General features: G+C 44.0%; 1 protein-coding gene across 5 annotated transcripts in view; it reads left to right on the forward strand.

Moving 5' to 3' along the window:
- Positions 1-16825, forward strand: part of PACSIN2 (protein kinase C and casein kinase substrate in neurons 2) — a 127767-nt gene extending 110942 nt beyond the window's left edge. For 4 of the 5 annotated variants that reach the window (XM_048825633.2, XM_048825660.2, XM_048825641.2 and 1 more), the window contains 4 exons: positions 7797-7921; positions 8645-8761; positions 9693-9889; positions 14976-16825. In XM_048825633.2, the coding sequence (XP_048681590.1) occupies positions 7797-7921; positions 8645-8761; positions 9693-9889; positions 14976-15088 (552 nt within the window). In that variant the 3' untranslated portion in view covers positions 15089-16825. The remainder of the gene's footprint in view (positions 1-7796; positions 7922-8644; positions 8762-9692; positions 9890-14975) is intronic. The other variant, XM_075121434.1, reaches the window with a different exon arrangement.
- Positions 16826-17438: the final 613 nt, after the last annotated feature.

Below are 17438 nucleotides of genomic sequence, written 5' to 3' on the forward strand. Positions count from 1 at the left end.
GAGCCAAGTAGCAGAAATGGGGGCAGGGGGGAAGAGGAATGGGTATGGGCTGGGATCTGGGCAACAAAGCATGGTGTGAGTGTGTGTGAGTACTTTTGAGCTCAGAACCAGGAGGTGAAGCTATTGGACTACGATCCAGCTAGTAATGCGATGCTGTTTTGTGGGCTGGGTTAGCAGAGACACAGGAAGGAGGCATTGGGAAGTGGGAGGGATCAAGGAGACTCCAGATACCAGCCCTAGAGAGATAGTAGGAGGCTGGGATGTGGCAGAAATGGGGAAGGAAAGAGGCCAGTTGGGGTTGGAGAGGGACTGGCGAGGGCTCTTGGGACTGGCCTCGAAGGATGGTGGGTGGCGAGGACACGAGGCCGGGGTGGGAGACTCTGGAGTCCAGTTGGGAGCAGGAGGCATCGGGGGGAGGGAGTCGGTCCCCAGAATGAGGGGTTGGGTGCAATTGGGACAGGGTGGGGGTATTGGTCCCTGGAGTGAGGGGCTGGGGGCAATCGGGGTGGCAGGTCAGTCCCTGGAGCAAGGGGTCTGGGTCGGGGGCAATCTGGGCACAGACTGAGGGGGGTACTCCAGCCCCGGCTCAGCTGCAGCCTCCATTGAAAAGTGTCTGGAGGTCTGGATTTGTCCTCTGGTCTGCCTATTGACTACCCTTGGTGTAATCCAATGGTAATACCAGCATGTAGAGCTTTCAGATTCATTTTTTAAACTTCACTTCATTTGAATGCCTATTTGAGTTCTTTTCCTTTTTGTACAACAAACCCAACTCTAGCTTCTTCTTTGAGTGCTTCCTCATGTTGATTGCATCGTAGGTGTGCGTGGGCCCACATGCGTGGTCGTCGGAGACTTTTGCCTTAGAGATATTTGTCGGGTCACCTGTGGTGCCCTCTGGAGTGTTGCGCTCATGCCGTGGTATATCAGGCTCCGCTGGCCCTACGCCCTTTCAGTTCCTTCTTACGGCCCGTGGTGGTCAGTCGGAGTGCCTCTGTCCCTTGCTTTGCAAGCTGTCAGCGTTTTTTTCCCCTCATATCTCAGCCTGGTGCTTCCAGCTGTAAATAGTTCAATCATTTGTTAGTTAGTTGTTAAGCAGCTGTTAAGTGTTCAATTAGTGTCCCAGTGGGGACTTTGCCCCAGGCGGGGCATGCCCCGGTCTCCGGGTTTTAAGCCCTGCTAAAGGTGAAGCAAGACAAAGCAACTGTTACCCTCATAGCCCCAGCGTGGCCTTGTCATCATTGGTTCGGCATGCTGCTGAGTCTTTTGGCAGCCACCTCACTGCAGCTGCCTCTTCAGCCGGATCTGCTGTCCCAGAACCACGGCAATGTGCTGAATCCAAACCTGGCGATGCTGCACTTGACAGATTGGCTACTGCGTGGCTAAGTATGGACAAACGGTAGTGCTCTGCTGGTGTCAAACAGGTCCTGCTGGGCAGCAGGAAACCCTCCACCATGGCTACCTACATGGCGAAGTGGAAGCAGGTCACATGTTGGGCCTCTGATCGACACATTCATGCTGAAGAGGCCCTGCTGCAGGAGATCCTGGACTATGTGCTGCACTTTAAGATCCAGGACCTGTCGCTATCTTTGGTCAGGGTACACCTGGCGGCCATTTTGGTGTTCCACCCTCTATTTCAAGACAGGTCGGTCTTCGCTCATCCCATGATGGCGCGGTTCCTGAAAGATCTGGAGCACCTGGACCCGGTTGCCCCTTGGGACCTGAATCTTGTTCTGTCAAGGCTCATGCTTCCCCCTCTTCGAACCTTTGGTTTCCTGCTCTCTCCTGCTTCCCTCCTGGAAGGTTGTCATCTTGGTTGCTATAACTTCGACCTACAGCATGTCCGAGATCAGGGCGCTCGCATCAGAGCCGCCTTATACGTTCTATATATATATGTTCTATAAGGACAAGGGCCAGCTGCATCTGCACCCAGCTTTTCTGCCCAAGGTCATTTCCCAGTTTCATACTGGTCAAGACCTATACTTGCCGGTACTTGGTCCAAAGCCTCATGCGACGGATGAGGAACGCAGGCTGCGCATCCTGGATGTCAGATGGGTGCTGGTTTTCTACATAGATAGAACCAAGCTGTTCCATAGGTCAACACAATTGTTTGTTGCTGTTGCAGACAGGATGAGGTGTTGCCCAGTGTCTGTCCAGAGAATCTCATCTTGGATCACAGCCTGCATCCACTACTGTTACGAGCTGGTGAAGGTGCCCCCGCTGGCAATCATGAGGGCTCACTCGTCTAAGGCACAGGCGTAATCGGCAGCCTTCCTTGCTCAGGTGCCTATCCAATAAATTTGTCACACCGCAACCTGGTCGTCCGTCCGCACATTCTCATCTAATTATACGCTGACCCAGTAAGCTCAAGATGATGATGGCTTTGGCAGAGCAATGCTCCAATATGCAAGACTGTGAACTCTGAGCCGACCTCAGAGGATTCTGTTTGTGAGTCACCCACAATGGAATTGACATGAGCAAGCACTCGAAGAAGAAACCATGGCTACTCACCTTTATGTAACTGTTCTTCGAGATGTGTTGCTCACATCCATTTCATTACCCATCCTCCTGCCCCTCTGCCGGAGTCCTCTCAGAGGGAACTGAGAGGGCATAGGGCCAGCGGCCAGGAGGATATAGCGCTGCACTCCAGAGGGTGCCACAGCTGGCCCTACTGATACTGCTAAGGCAAAAGTCTCTGACTGCGCACGTGGGCACGCACACACCTACAATGGAATGGACAGGAGCAACATATCTTTAAGAACAACAGTTACGAAAAGGTGGATAACAGTTTTATTTTACCCTTAAGTGTGGGAGATGTAGAAGAAACCATAGAATACCATGTGAATTCAAGATTTTCCCTAGTCGGTCCATTTTGTCCTTTGTATTGCTGCAGTGTTGTCACTTAATTCCTGCTTTGAATTAACATTCAATTCAGGATTGACTTTGCAGACTTTGCAGTTCAACTCTTCACTAATGCCTGCCTGTCTACCTACTCATATGCCTTTAAACGCTCCAAAATATCGAGACAGAGATACTTAAACCATGAAAATCATGGAGTTCCATGATCAAACTTCAGTCTTACTGATTTTTTTTCTAGCTATTGTGATAGATCCAGGCCAGTTGGGTACAACAGAGTAATAGAAGGCAGATATACTGGCCACTGGATAAGCAGTTTTCTGTTCCCTGACTGACCAGAGCAGGGGCTGCTCCAGACTAGGGTTGACACATGACTCCAACTAACCTGCAGAGAGTCAGGTGAGGCCATTAAGCTAATGCGAACACCTGACTCTAAGGCCCCTCTGATACTATAAAAGGGCTCACTCCAGTCAGGCCGAGGAGAGCCAGAGGAGAGGAAGTGTGGCTGAAGGGCTGGGTAATGAACACACCCTCAAGCCACTGGAAAGAGAGCCCTAAGGTAAGGGTGAAGATGGTGTTGAGAGAGAAGTGGGAGAGCTGTGTGGAAGTGGCCCAGGGAAATGTAGCACCTCTGGCCGTGAAAGGTCGGCTGCTAACAGCTGCTGCCATTAGGGGCCCTGGGCCAGAACCCGGAGTAGAGGGTGGGCCCAGGTTCCCCCCAGCCCGCCACTACAGAAACACCTCCTGGGATGGGAAGACAGGCCCCTGTCAGGACAGGGGACTAAACTGTTTTGGACTAAGCCTGTAGGGACAACAGAGACTGTGGGAGTTCTCTCACCAACCTCCTTGCTGGCTTATGATGAAAAGGGCTCAGTAGACTGTAACCCTAGCCCTAGAGAGAGAAGGGCCATGAGGAGGGTCGCAGTGAGCCTCTGAGGCTAGCATAAACTGCCTGGAAGTGCAGGATCCACGGGGACAAGGTTGGAGCTCTGCCACAATATAAAATAATGGGTTTTAGCAGCAATAGCTCAAATATATTAAATTAGGGAGTTGTACCTTAAGGACTTAAAGTGAAATGCAAAATCACCACATTTCATGCAATAGGTCACTTCTGAGATAGTTTACTTGTTTAATAAGTTGACTTTCCCACAGATCATTCTTGACATGCTGCTTATCTTTTAAACTGAAATCCTGAAAGCTATATACATTACCAGTGCCTGGCTGTTCTGTAGCAGTGGAAGAGCACTCTGTGTACTACCTGTAGTGTCTGTTTTTGTGGTTTCTCCCTTAATTTTAGACTACTGGCAGGTGGATACAGTCATCATGGGAAAGTTTGGCATTTTTAGAGGCAGAGAGATAGAATGTAAAGCTTCAGTTGGCACAAAAGTTAAACCAGCATATTGCTTCTGACATTGCCAGTGGTTCACTTTACTCTTAATTTCCTTGCTGATATCCAGGGCAAAGCTTTAATCTTTATGCTATTTGTGCAGAACAGCTGTATTGATTCACATAAGCAATGGATCCTTCAATGACTGTTTCCTTGCAGACCCATAAGCTTGACCATAAGAGAATTTTGGTGCTCTCACTTTTTAGAGAGAGAATTTAAAAAGGTATTCTGCTGCCACCTTCCTAATCCTTATTTTGTTTATGTATCAAAGGTAAAGGTTTTCCATTGTCTGTTGATGCACTACCATGTTTTGATAGTCACAGTGAATTTCCCTCCCTTCATCGGGGGAGGGGCGAGGAATGTTGGGAGTGGAAGCTCCCTGTGAATGGGGAGAGAGGAAGGGGGAGGTACTGAGGATTAGGGGGACGGTTCCATGCTGGGAAGAAGGATCCTGGGGCAGTTCCTACCTGCTTTCTGGCCCATTCCAGCCCCTCTGGGTTTCATTCTCTGCTCCCCAACCCGATCCTGGGCCTCACAATAGCTGTTCAACCCCTTCTGGGTCCTGCTTCCTGGCCTGATCCAAGTCCCCACCACAGCTGCTCGGGCCTCTCTAGGTCCTGATCTTGGGCCTCATAGCTGTTGCCCCACCCCCTGTGTCCTGCTCTCATCAACCCCTCCAGATGAGTTTATGCAGGGGCAGAAACCTCCACAATATTTCCCTTGTGGGGGCACTACTCCCTTCCCTTCTGCCACCTCTGGGCTTTAACTTTCTTAAAACTAGAAACAGACAAGGTGAGGAAAAAAATTAAACAAAGATTAGGTCTACTGTAAAACTGTAGGCTAAACATATGTCAAAACTAGAGGGTATTGGAAAAGAAGAATATGCATACCAGACTATAACATACTTCTGGGAAATTCTGCGCAACTGTGGCACAGTGGAAAAATGCCCCCTACAGATTCCATTTGCTTCCTTGCAGAGAATGGTTTCTGTGGGGAAGCAAAGAGTAGCTGCATCAGTACTCACTCTCCCTTCCCCAGCAGCTCAGACCTGGCTGTTCAGGCAGCGGGTGGGGGGTCTCGGGATGCCCTGGTCACCCAGGGACGTTAGTCCCAGCTGCAGGGGGGTGGGGGGAGGAAGGAGACTGAGTACCCATTCCTCCTTCCCTGCACGGAGCAACTGGGGCTCGGTCAGATCAAGCCCCAGAAACTTCCCTTGGCTGCAGGAAGCTCCGCACCACGGGGCTTGGGGGTGGGGGGGAAGGTTCAGTGGGGTTTGGGTGCGGATGCACGGAGGTTGGGTGGACAAGGGAGCAGCTTCCTGTACAGTGACCCCTCCCCTCCACGCACCTGGACCCCCCCCTCCCACTGAGCCCCCTCCGTATCAGGAGTCCCCCCACACCCAGACCCCCCACACTGCACCCTGTCGAGTTTCACCCCCTGCATCAGGATTCCACCACACCTGGACACCCACCCCACTGAACCCCAACCAGCTGTACTCTGACATCCCCCCCCCCCACACACACTGATTCTTAACCACCTTCATCTGGACTTCCCTGCACAGTCCCATTCCCCCTGCACCCAGAACCCTGCACCGAGCCCCTGTGCATCCAGGTTCCCCCTTGCACCCGTATCCCCATCGAGCTGTCCGCACCCAGATTGCATCTAGTACTCTTTAGGGAATTCTTTACCAAAAAATTTAAAATTCTGAGAAGTTCTGCATATTTTAATTGTCAAAATAACACAAACACAATAACAATATAATCACACCATTTTCAATTATTTGCTGACAAGTATTTTGAAATAAATTACTAAAATAATTGAAAATGGTGTGATTATATTGTTATTTTGACAAATAAAATATGCAGAATTTTAAAGTATTGTATGCAGAATATTTAAATTTTTTGTCACAGAATATTTAATTTTTTGGCACAGAATTCCCTCAGGAGTATAGAACAGGGTTAAAAAAAGAACTAGATAAGTTCGTGGAGGTTAGGTCCATCAATGGTTATTAGCCAGGATGGGCAGGGATGGTGTCCCTAGCCTCTGTTCGCCAGAAGCTGGGAATGGGTGATGGGACAGATCACTTGATGATTACCTGCTCTGTTCATTCCCTTTGGAGCACCTGGTATTGGCCGCTGTCAGAAGACAGGATACTGGGCTAGATGGACCTTTGGTCTGACCCAATATGGGCGTTCTTATGTTAGCAGTTTTCTACTGGTCTGTGAACCACTAGTTCTCTGAGGAGAGTTTGCTGGCTCCTCCTTGTTTCCAGCTGTAATATCATATTAAGACAGCTAAAAATATTTTAAACCATTTTTTTCCAGTGACTGAATAGGAAGTGAGGTAATCTGAGATTTGTTAAGTGATTGAAGAGCCCCGATACTAACAGTTTTACATAGGATCAATATTTGTATGCAGAACAAAATATGCCAAAAACAACTCAGTGAACAGAAACTATAACTTACTTATATATACTGTGACGGGGCAAGGCCAGATGGCTATAGAAAAGTAGTGGGAGATAGATATATTGACTCCAGGCTAAGCAAATCCCTGGTACCAGGTTAAGTGAAGTGGAAGCTGCTCCAGGTCAATTAAGACACCTGGGGCCAATTAAGAACTTTCCAGAAGGCAGGGAGAATGCTAGGTTGATTGGGACACCTGAAGCCAATCAGGGGCTGGCTAAAACTAGTTAAAAGGCTCTCAGTTACTCAGGTGGGGGTGCATGTCAGGAGCTGTGGGAGGAAGTTGTGCTGTTGGAGAGGCTGAATAGTACACACCATATCAGGCACAAAGAAGGAGGCCCTGAGGTAAGGGTGAAGTGGAGCTTGAGGAAGTGAGGGCTGCTGTGGGGGAAGTAGCCCAGGGAATTGTACATGTCATGTTTCTAAAAGGTCAGCTACCATAGCTGATACTATTAGGGTCCCTGAGCTGGAGCCCGGAGTAGAGGGTGGGCCCGGGCTCTTCCGCGTGCCGCCCCCCCCCCCCCCTTTGCCCCCTGATTAATCACTGAGACTGGGAGACAACAGAGACTGTGCAAGGAAGGATAACTTCTCCTCACCTCCCTTGCTGGCTTATGATGAAAATGGCTCAGTAGACTGTGACCCTTGTCTCTAGAGAAAGAAGGGTTACGTGGAGGGTCACAGTGAGCCTCTGAGGCTAGCGAAATCCACCAGGAAACGCGGGACCCACAGAGGCAAGGACAGAGCTTTGTCACAATACCTATCAATTGCACCAACCACCTCTTGCCTGGCCTTAGTTCAAGTGACAGCCTTAGGTTAAAGTTGTTAAATGCTGAGTGGCTTTTATAGTGCTGGGCATGGTTTAAGAGGCTGGGAGAAGCATGGGTGTCCTCAGGACTCCAGCAAGGATGCATCCTCTGAGTGGATGGCAAGGGAAAGAAGAGAACCGATCTAAAGATGAAGTTGAAATATTTAAAGTCTTCTGTTCTCGTTGCATACGCAACAGATGAACTGTCTTACTAGAACTGAATTTCAACATTAAATATTGTGCTGCTGATTAGCTTAAACTCTTACTAGCTTCTTTTGCATTCATTTTGCAGGAGTGGTCTGCAGATTTCAATCGTACTCTCAGTAAAAGAGAGAAGAAGAAGGCTTCAGATGGAGTGACTCTAACTGGTGTCAACCAGACAGGAGATCAGGCTTTGCAGCATACCAAGCATAGCAGGTAGAACTTTTTTTATGTCCGTGAGAGACAAAGGCTGAAAGAATGGTATCTTGAAGTACATTAGGTGGATACGGGTCAGAAATTTCACTACTCACCTAGGTAAAGGGAATATGGTTCTGTTGTCTCAGAACAGGACTTAGTTGTTTGCAATATTTCTGCGGTTAGGTAACAAACAGAAAAGCCCTTAAACTTCAGCTTTCTGAAAGGGTTGTGCAAGCTCATTGAATACTTTGGTTTTATCTTATTTTTGTGTTGTTCAGCATACCTTTATCTGTCCATCAGCCTCGAATTGGAAGAAATCAAACTTCAGCTGAAACTGAACTTTCTCTTAGGTGGCTTTTTGTGAATTTAAGTAAAAAAATTTGTTCAGTCAGTTGCAAATGACTATATTAAATAGAAATGTTGTCTGCTTTGACAGCTCATTACTATAATAGTCAAGTTACGCTGAGGGATCTACTGAGCTTTCTGATAAGTCTGATAAGATTTTTAAGTCCTTTGCAAATCCTTCACAGCTTAGAGACAAAAAAGTATTATACTTCAGTGTATAATATTTATATGTAGTGCTTTTGAGGGCCCCTGTACTGTCCTAAGGGACCCAAGCAATGTGCTTGACTGGAGAAGGATAACTGCTAGGTAGGTCATTTTTAGTGTGACACTAATTACATATACATTTGAATCCATGAGCAGATAGGGTCACCTTAATGCTTTTTCTCTCCCAAATAGCCATCTTAGTGTCCCGAGTAATACAGTGCAGTCATTACAATCAAGTTACAATCCCTTTGAAGACGAAGATGATACGGGGAGTACTGTCAGTGAAAAGGAGGACAATAAAATCAAAAAGTTGGTGAAAGAACGTTTTTTAAATTGTTTTCACACTTGCTCTTTCTCTATCCAAGGTTTCCAATTTTGGGTTTCTACAAAGGCACCATATTGTGCATGGCAGTTCTTATGAGAAGTCATATAAGCAACATTGTAAACCTAACTTTTCTTTTTCTAACAGAGATTGTGCATGTTGCCTTCATCTCCTCTGGTTTGAAACTATACTGAGGTTATTGGCAGTGGTAACACAATTTACCAGTTGCTTGTTGTTCTATTTAACTGTTCTAAAATATGTGAACTCTGACAGTCTACTGTGAAACCACTGCTGGAGCTTTGCTGCTGTGTGTGCACTCACTGGACAAGTCTACTTTTAAGACTTTCTCTCCACTTAATACTTTCTCAATTACCTGTTTCATTGTACCAGTCCTGGTGTCATATTGTATGAATGTCATGTGCACACTCCACAGTTGCCTTTTCTTTAATTATAAACAAACTACTTGCTCTAAAAGTATTGCTCTAGAACAGTGTTTCTCAACTGGTGCGTTGTGACCCGTGGGAGGTCACAAAAAGCAATTTGGTACTTGAGAGGCACTGAAAATTTTATTACCATCTAAAGCAAAGAAAATCTTGCTTCCCCACAACCTCTGCATACCCTTATCTTTCAAAGTTAAGTTTTTCCTGTCACTCAACAAACAAATATTATGGACTTATCACTTTGTACTCTTTTATAGTAAATATAAGGAAGTTGCAAAATGTTTTGACTTTATTTAAAGTGTCACCAACCTAAACATGTTAAGAAACACTACCCTAGAAATATAAAATTTTGAAACATTGGCTCTAATGTATAAACCATTAAGTTTATACTTAACTAGATAAGACTAGTATTATGGTGTTGATGTATGTAATCTCAGTTAATGTTTTAGAGTAAACTACAATTTTCAATTGCTTTTAGTGTTAGCAGCTCTGAGAAAAACCAAAGCTACCCTACAGAATGGTCTGATGAAGAGTCTAGCAATCCGTTTTCTTCCACTGATGCAAATGGAGACACAAACCCATTTGATGAAGATGCCTCCCCTGCCATGGAGGTGAGAGTACGAGCACTGTATGACTATGAAGGCCAAGAGCATGATGAACTCAGCTTTAAGGCTGGTAAGTTTACTTCATTCACTTAAAATGTTTGTCAGAGGGGAAAACATGAGCAAATACCAGAAGAATATGGCTTTCTCACCTCTTCTGGGTACCATGAGAACTGGGATTTTTACCAACAAACACTTCAGCTCTAAACGAGTCTCACATTACAGTAGAGGGTTTATCTGAAAATGATCCATCCTCCTGTCTACAAACATCTCTTCATCCTGGAAGTGTTGGCAGTGCCTCTTCATACCTTGCAGGTGCAGGGAGCACTAGCTGCTGGGAAGGAAGCTTTCTGGAAGTGAAGGGGGATATTGTGAAACGAATTATCTCTTCTTCATTGGGGTGGCAGCGGCGGCTGCTGCTGCTACCACCACTTTGTCTCCCCAGAATTGCCAACCCTGGAAGATCAAAAATCACAAGACTTGGTGTGGAAAAAAAAGTATCACAAGATGAGTGTGAATCATGAAGTTTTGGGGGTGAGGGGGTGGGGAAGCTTGCTCTATCTTTTTTTAACAGCTTTAACTGGAAGTACCATTTTTGCCTCCTGCTTCCCCACTGTGCATATTTTTAGGTTAAAAATTTAATATTAAATATGTCCACAGATTAGGAAAGATTTCTTCCCCTTCCCCCTAGTTGGGAAAGACTGTTTTCCCTCATCCTCCTCTGTCACCCTCTATCCCAGCAGTTCTCAAACTATGGGTTATAACCCCAAAATGCATCATGACTTTTAATGGGGTCACCAGGGCCGGTACTAGACTTGCTGGAGCCCAGGGCTGAAGCCCAAGCCCAAGCCCAACAGCTTCTTCCCTGGGCAGTGGGGCTCGGACTTTGGGTTCAGCCATCCAGGGCTGAAGCCCTCAGGCTTCGGGTTCAGCCCTCCCTGGGGTTGTGTAGTAATTTTTGTTGTCAGAAGGGGGTCACAGTGCAATGCCGTTTGAGAACCCCTGCTCTATTCTCTGAGGTCATCCCTGGGGTATACTCTCCCCAGATCTCTCCGTTGCTTGCTGGGGTACTACTGTCCTCTTCTGAGCCATGAGCCCATCCCAGCAACAAAAGGAAGGTTGGAGAATGTAGCTGAACTTGCAGGGAACTGCAGTGTGGGAGACATGTTCTAGTCCACTTTCACCCCAACATATACACACAAATTGCTCACTTGCTTTGGTTAACAGTGCAGCACTTTAAGCAGGTAGGTGCAAGCTGGAGGTGTTGCTGACTCTGGCTAGGGTTCTTTTCTCGTATTTCCTGCAGCTGTGCTAGCCTGGCAAGGTGACTTCTCATTTGTTCAGCACAGGAGTGGAGAGCTTGAAACGCTGCAGGAAGAACCTAAGAGCAGTAGCCTTCGGTGGTAGCAGGCTGAAACTGTATCAGGGCCACTAGTTCAGGCTGTAAAAACCAACAGCTGGTGCTGCATCCAGATCTGCATTTTCACAATCAGCTCAGTCAGAATCTCTGAGATGATAGCTGTTGACTTGTGCGCAGATTCTAAAAAAGATGCAGAATCACAGCTTGCAAAAATGAGATTTGGCCATCTTTGTTCCCCTTCCCTCAGTGTCTGCTTTTTCCCTCAGTGCCTGCTTGTGGCCCTTTATTCATTCTCTGATGGCTCACTTAGGGCATTAGGTTACAAATGGGAATAACAAGATGAAGTTAAAAATTTGGGAAGCTTCTGTTTTTTTCTAATTTCAAGTTAATCAAACCTTACTATATTCAACTACAGTGAATACAATGAGTACACAGCTGGGTTGTTCCTGCTCAAATGTGCAGCCATAAAATAGTTAATATTGACACTAACCAGTGGCCCTTAGTTAAACCCCCCTCCACCCCCCAGGGAGACAGGAAGTTTTCAGAGCTGCTGTTTCAAACTGTTTGTCCCCAGATTCAATTAAGGCTGTGTTAAGGCATATTCAAAATAGAAACATTGGACTGGAAAAGACCACCTGGGTTATGGAGTCCAGTCACCTGCTATCACAGGCAACTACATCATATAACCCCACTGATAAACTTATCCAGCTCCATCTTAAAACTAGTTAGGTTGTTGGCCCACGCTACTCCTGTTGGGAGGCTGTTCCAGAACTTCACTCCTCTGATGGTTAGGGACTTTCGTCTAATTTTCAGCCTAAATCTATTAATGGCCTGTTTATACCCCTTTGTTCTTGTACTGACATTACCCTTTACCTGAAATACTCAGTTTCCCTTTCTGGCATTTATCTCCTTGATTTATTTATAGAGAGCAGTCATATTTCTTTTTAATCTTCTTTTTTTTTTGGCTAGGCTAAATAAAACAATCTCTTTTAGTCTAATCTCATAACATGGGTTCTCCATTTCCCTGATCCACCTTGTAGGTCTTCTCTGCACCTGTTCCAATTTGAATTCATCTTTCCTGAACATGGGTGACCAGATGAGGTCCTACTGGTGTCTTGTACAATGGCATTAATACTTGGCCATTCTCTACTGGAAATATCTCACCTGAGACAGCCTAAGATCGTAGATGTCTTTTTCACAGCCACATGACATTGGTGGCTCATAGTCATCCTGCGATCAGCTAATTCACTCAGATTGTCTCTTCTGGAATTTCCAAATGAGCCCCCATCTTACAGCAGGAATTCTTGTTATTAGTCATAAGTGCATGACCTTGCACATCTATATAGACAGTGCCTCCTAAGTTTGTGTCATCAGCGGATTTCTTACCCACACCTACTTTTTGTGCTGAAGTCCTTAATGAAAATACTAAATGACATCAGTCCCAAGGTCACTCCTGGAAGCACTCCACTAGTAACTTTCCTCCAGCCTGACAGTTCTGCTTTCAGTGCGACCCATTGTCATCTCTTCTTTAGCCATTGTTTCACCCACTTTACAGTGTTTGTATTAATCCCATTCTTCTCCAGTTTAATTAATAATTTACCATGTTGTTCCATATCAAAAGTTTTACTGAAGTCTAGATTACATCTACTGCATTTCCCTTGTCTAAAAAACTAGATGTATTTTGAAAAGTAGATATCCGGTTAGTCTGGCACAATTTACCTTTGGTAAACCAATGTTTCATTTTGTCCCATTTTTCCATTTATCTGTGGTAAAATACGCTCTGTGATCACAATAATCAGCTCTCAATATTTTTAAAAAATTGGGGCTACCAAAAGTGAGTAGTGTTCTGGTCTGCTTTAAATCCTGTCCTGATAGGGGAACAGCAGTAACAAGACAGACCAAGCTCCTATTTATTCCTTCCTGGAATCAACAGGAGCCAAAAATTGCTACTCATCCACAGTGGATTGTGGCAACTTCTGCTCTTCTCCTGCTTACCTAGCTGACATGGAGATGTGCTAATCCCTTTGGGACACAGCAGGTAATATGTCAGACAAGTGATAGGTGCTGTATTCCAAAGGATTAGCACAGTAGCCCCTGTCTACAGCAAAATGAAGCTATGTTTATGTACTAGGATGTAGAGGTTACCTTGGAGTCAGGTATTCTGGGGGTTCTATTCCTAGCTGTGTGACTTTGGTTAAACTATTTAGCCCTGCTGTTCTCAGTAGAAAATAATCCTTAAAATGTGGATAGTACTTACCTACATGAAAGGAGACATGCAACCTGTTTGTAGACATTTAAATATGCATATAGGAAAGATGCTTAAATAAGTGCATATTAGACACAACCCATGTTATAGTTTAGTATATCGTTTACATCAGTCCCAGGTTTACACTTGGAAGGGGCCCATTACGGACCTATCTAATCCATCCACTCTCCCAGGGCAGTTAGGTGCCCAGGCCTTGCTGTATGAGAGGCTCCCAGGCAATAGGTCCCGCTTGCCTGTAGAGGGCTCACTGCCCAGCGGCCAGGCTCTGCCATGTGGTCTGGGCAGTGCTGCTGGCTGTAGGGCTGGTGGGCACAGACAGGCTTTTGGGAGTCACGTCCCAGGGCTCTGCCCTGTTTCCCAGTGTGGCTGTGGCTCTGGCTCTGAGTGGTCTCTGCTGTCCACCGCCTGCGGGGCCCCACCTGCCTCTCCAGGGCCAAGCCGCATGCGACTGGTGCAGAGGCCGAGCCAGTCTCGGCCAATGGGGGGGCAGTGCAGGGGGCTTGGCTGGGCCTTTCCAGGCAAGTGGGTCCTGAAGGAGCCCGGCCCAGGCAGGACCCACTTCCCCTCCGTCCTGGCTGATCACACTGCTCCTGAGGAACCAGAGCGATCCCCACCCCAGGACTGGCCCCAGCTGCGCTGCTGGCTCGGTCTGGTGGACGTGGTCACCTCCCAGCGGGACCTGTGAGTGTAGCTGAGGGGTATAGAATGGCTACCATAAGGAATTATAGGTTTTGTGCAACAGTCTTAGAATGCGTGAGACTTTTGTTATACTGAGCATTTGAAACAGAAGTTTCTTGAGATGTCTCAACTTCCAACTGTAAAGCTGGGACCACAACACCAGAAATTAAATCCTAATGTCCATTATGTTTATGTTTAAAGGGGGAGGTAAAAAATACTATTGTAGGGTGGGAGATATTTATTTTTTTTCACAATATATCCAGTAGGTATACCAGTAACCTACTAGTATATTTTAGAGAGAACATGTCTTGGCGCACATTACTAAATCCCTGCTGTATAGCTTTTTGCTACATGCCTTTGTAGCTATTTTTTATATATAGGGAAAAATTGTGTACATTAAATGGCTGTAAATGTCCTTAGTGTAAAAAAAATGTCATTTTTTGACTTGGTAGAGGCAGTTATGCTTCCCAAAATTAACCTTTTCTATCCACACTCTCTAGAAAGGTAGGGAGTTAATACTAATTTATGTAATTCTTAAAATTTTATTTTCATTTTGGTTAAGCAAAGTGTTAACTTTTTGAAATGTCAGCATTATAATACTTCACTTCTATAAAACTCCTATCATCCAAGTATCTTAAAGTGCTTACTGGATGCCTTCATATCATATGTGAATGTTTATAAAAATGGGATATTTTTTGCTAAAATCAAAGTGATGGTAAAGAGTAGAGTTAGGAAGCATTTATGGTGGGGGTGGGTAAGGAAGAAGGGTAGGTATCAAGGATAGAGTTTATATTACGTTATTTTCTGTTACTACCAAAGTGGTGATGGTTGTCAGACATTAAATTTATTTTGCAGGGGATGAGCTAACTAAAACAGAGGATGAAGATGAGCAAGGTTGGTGCAAAGGACGTCTGGATAATGGACAAGTTGGCTTATACCCTGCAAACTATGTAGAAGCAATCCAGTGACAAAGGATTAAGTGATTCTGGAAGTATTCTAATAACTTCGTAAGCCAGTACAGAACACGTTGCTCACAATGAGGGAAATTGAATGATGTATAGAATGTATATATTTCTTTTAATGCAAAGGAATGATGGATTGATATTGACTTTGTGGTGATTTAGAGACAAAAGCTAGAATTGGCAATTTGAAAACAAAATTGCAATTTGTACACAATGGAAAACAAAAGGGTCAGGTTGAAATATATAGTACAAGAAGGAAATTCCTCGTTAGCTTCTTTCCTATCTAATTTGTATTACCATGGTTTTTGCATTTTCTATTCTGGTGCCCTAATCCACAGTGTATGGGGTTTATCCTAATTTTCATTTAATCAATTATTTTAAGTGACCTTCAGTAATTTTCAACTTGAATTTTGAAGACTGTTGTCATTGATTTTCTGTTTGTTCTTAGCAATGTCTGAAAGATGCAGTATTTTTTTATTTAAATCCTGTGTAGGTAAGCACCTTTTTTTTTTATGCTTGGATTTTTCAATTAATACTTAAATTATGACAGATTGATTCACCAGTCAAGTGAATGAGAACTTTCCATGTTGTAATGTTAATCTTTCCATGCTGTCATCATGGATTAAAGTTGTACAAACAAGTATTGTATTTAATAAATGTCTGTTACAGAAGATTGTTTTGTAGCAGCTATATCTGCATATATTATGGTTGGGTTTCTATTGTGAATGCTATTTATGCATTTTGACGTTTAAATGTGAGTTTCCCAAATAGATCGTAAATCGCATTCAAAAAGCAAAAATAACAGAATATTTAAAACTATTTCAGTCATCATCTTGCTGAGAAATGTACCCTTCTGTAAATTATTAATGATTTTATCAGTGATTTGGAAGGTTAAACATGTATGAAGACTAATTTTCAAGCAAAGGAGACTGTAAAATAGACTAAATTGCTTTTTATTAAGAGGCTCTTTATGTTGTGTATATGTATATATACTTTGATATTCAAAAAAATTTAAAGAGCATGTCTACTGTTAATTTTGCGAGCCTTCTGACTGTTGATTAGATTTAGACTCTGCTTGAAAACTTAAATTATAGGCATATTTAAGTCTGCATTGTTATTCCCTATTAGTTGTGCTGTATCATAGAGCAAGTATTCTGTGATTCAGATTCTCAGAAATATAGTAAATACAACAGTATACTCTAAATCTGTATTGGTTGGCAAATTGTGGCTCCAAATATAAATTAGCTTTAGTAGTCCCTATGTGGATTATTGTAGCAGAACACTGTAAAGTCTTCTACATCTTGTTTGCAGCTACAGCTCGGTCATAATAGTGTCAAGTAGTATATATTTGTGACATTTAAAAAATGGGTTATACATGTTCTAGCAGGTTTTTGTCTTTAAAAATCATCTAAAACTTATCAGGTGAGTCGAAATGCTATGTTAGGAAGCTACACTGTAATCAAATTAAGAAAACTATTTTCATGTAATTAAAACACTTTAGGTGTTCTTCAGCTATACTGTTTGCTTTTTGAGATCATAGAGATATATTTAGTCAACATTTCTAATGAGTTGAAATGTACAGGCTTAGGAGGTGGATGTATGTATGTTTGTCATTAAAAATATACCAGCATAATTGCTCATTCACAATATAAAGATTTAACAAAAACTGTCAAGAATTTGGGGTCTTGGTCTCTGTATTCAAAACTATTTTAGAAAATTAATAAAATCTGTTAATCTCTTAAATATACACAATGAACCTCTTACTTCCTAGTGGAAAATGAAAATTTAGCTGTGAAGCAAATAGTCTATGCATTTCACTGCAATTTGAGATGAATAACCAAAATTGTGTTGAGTCTACGAAATCCGTAAACTAGTGCATGACATGAACAGAAGCCTGTCCCCTTGGTAAAGAAGGAAGCCTGGCACCAAATTTAGACTGTATTGGCAAAAGCTTGTAATGAAACATATTTGTAGAAGAAGGGGAGAGGGTGAATTATTGCTTCAGTCTTTTTACATCTGTCTACAGCCCCAGCACTCACGTGCACACCCCTTTTGGGAGATAAACCCAAAACAATACTGTCTTGCTCTGTATAGAAAAATCTGCATACCGCAAGCTCATAAAAATCCGCCTTCTTCCTCAATGTGAAGAGAGATGTGCACAACTTCTTGCCCCCGCTCCCCCCAGTTGGAAGTTACATAAACTGGGTTTAATAAACAAAATAAGTTTATTCACTACAAAAGGTAGATTTCAAGTGGTTAAAGGGATAGCGAACAGAACAAAGCAGATTACCTGAGTAAATAAACAAAACATGCAAACTAAGCTTGACATTCTAGATCGGTAGGATACAAATTAGCA

The sequence above is a fragment of the Caretta caretta genome, chromosome 1 (genome assembly GCF_965140235.1).
Source record: "Caretta caretta isolate rCarCar2 chromosome 1, rCarCar1.hap1, whole genome shotgun sequence".
In the NCBI taxonomy this organism is placed as follows: Eukaryota; Metazoa; Chordata; order Testudines; family Cheloniidae; genus Caretta; species Caretta caretta.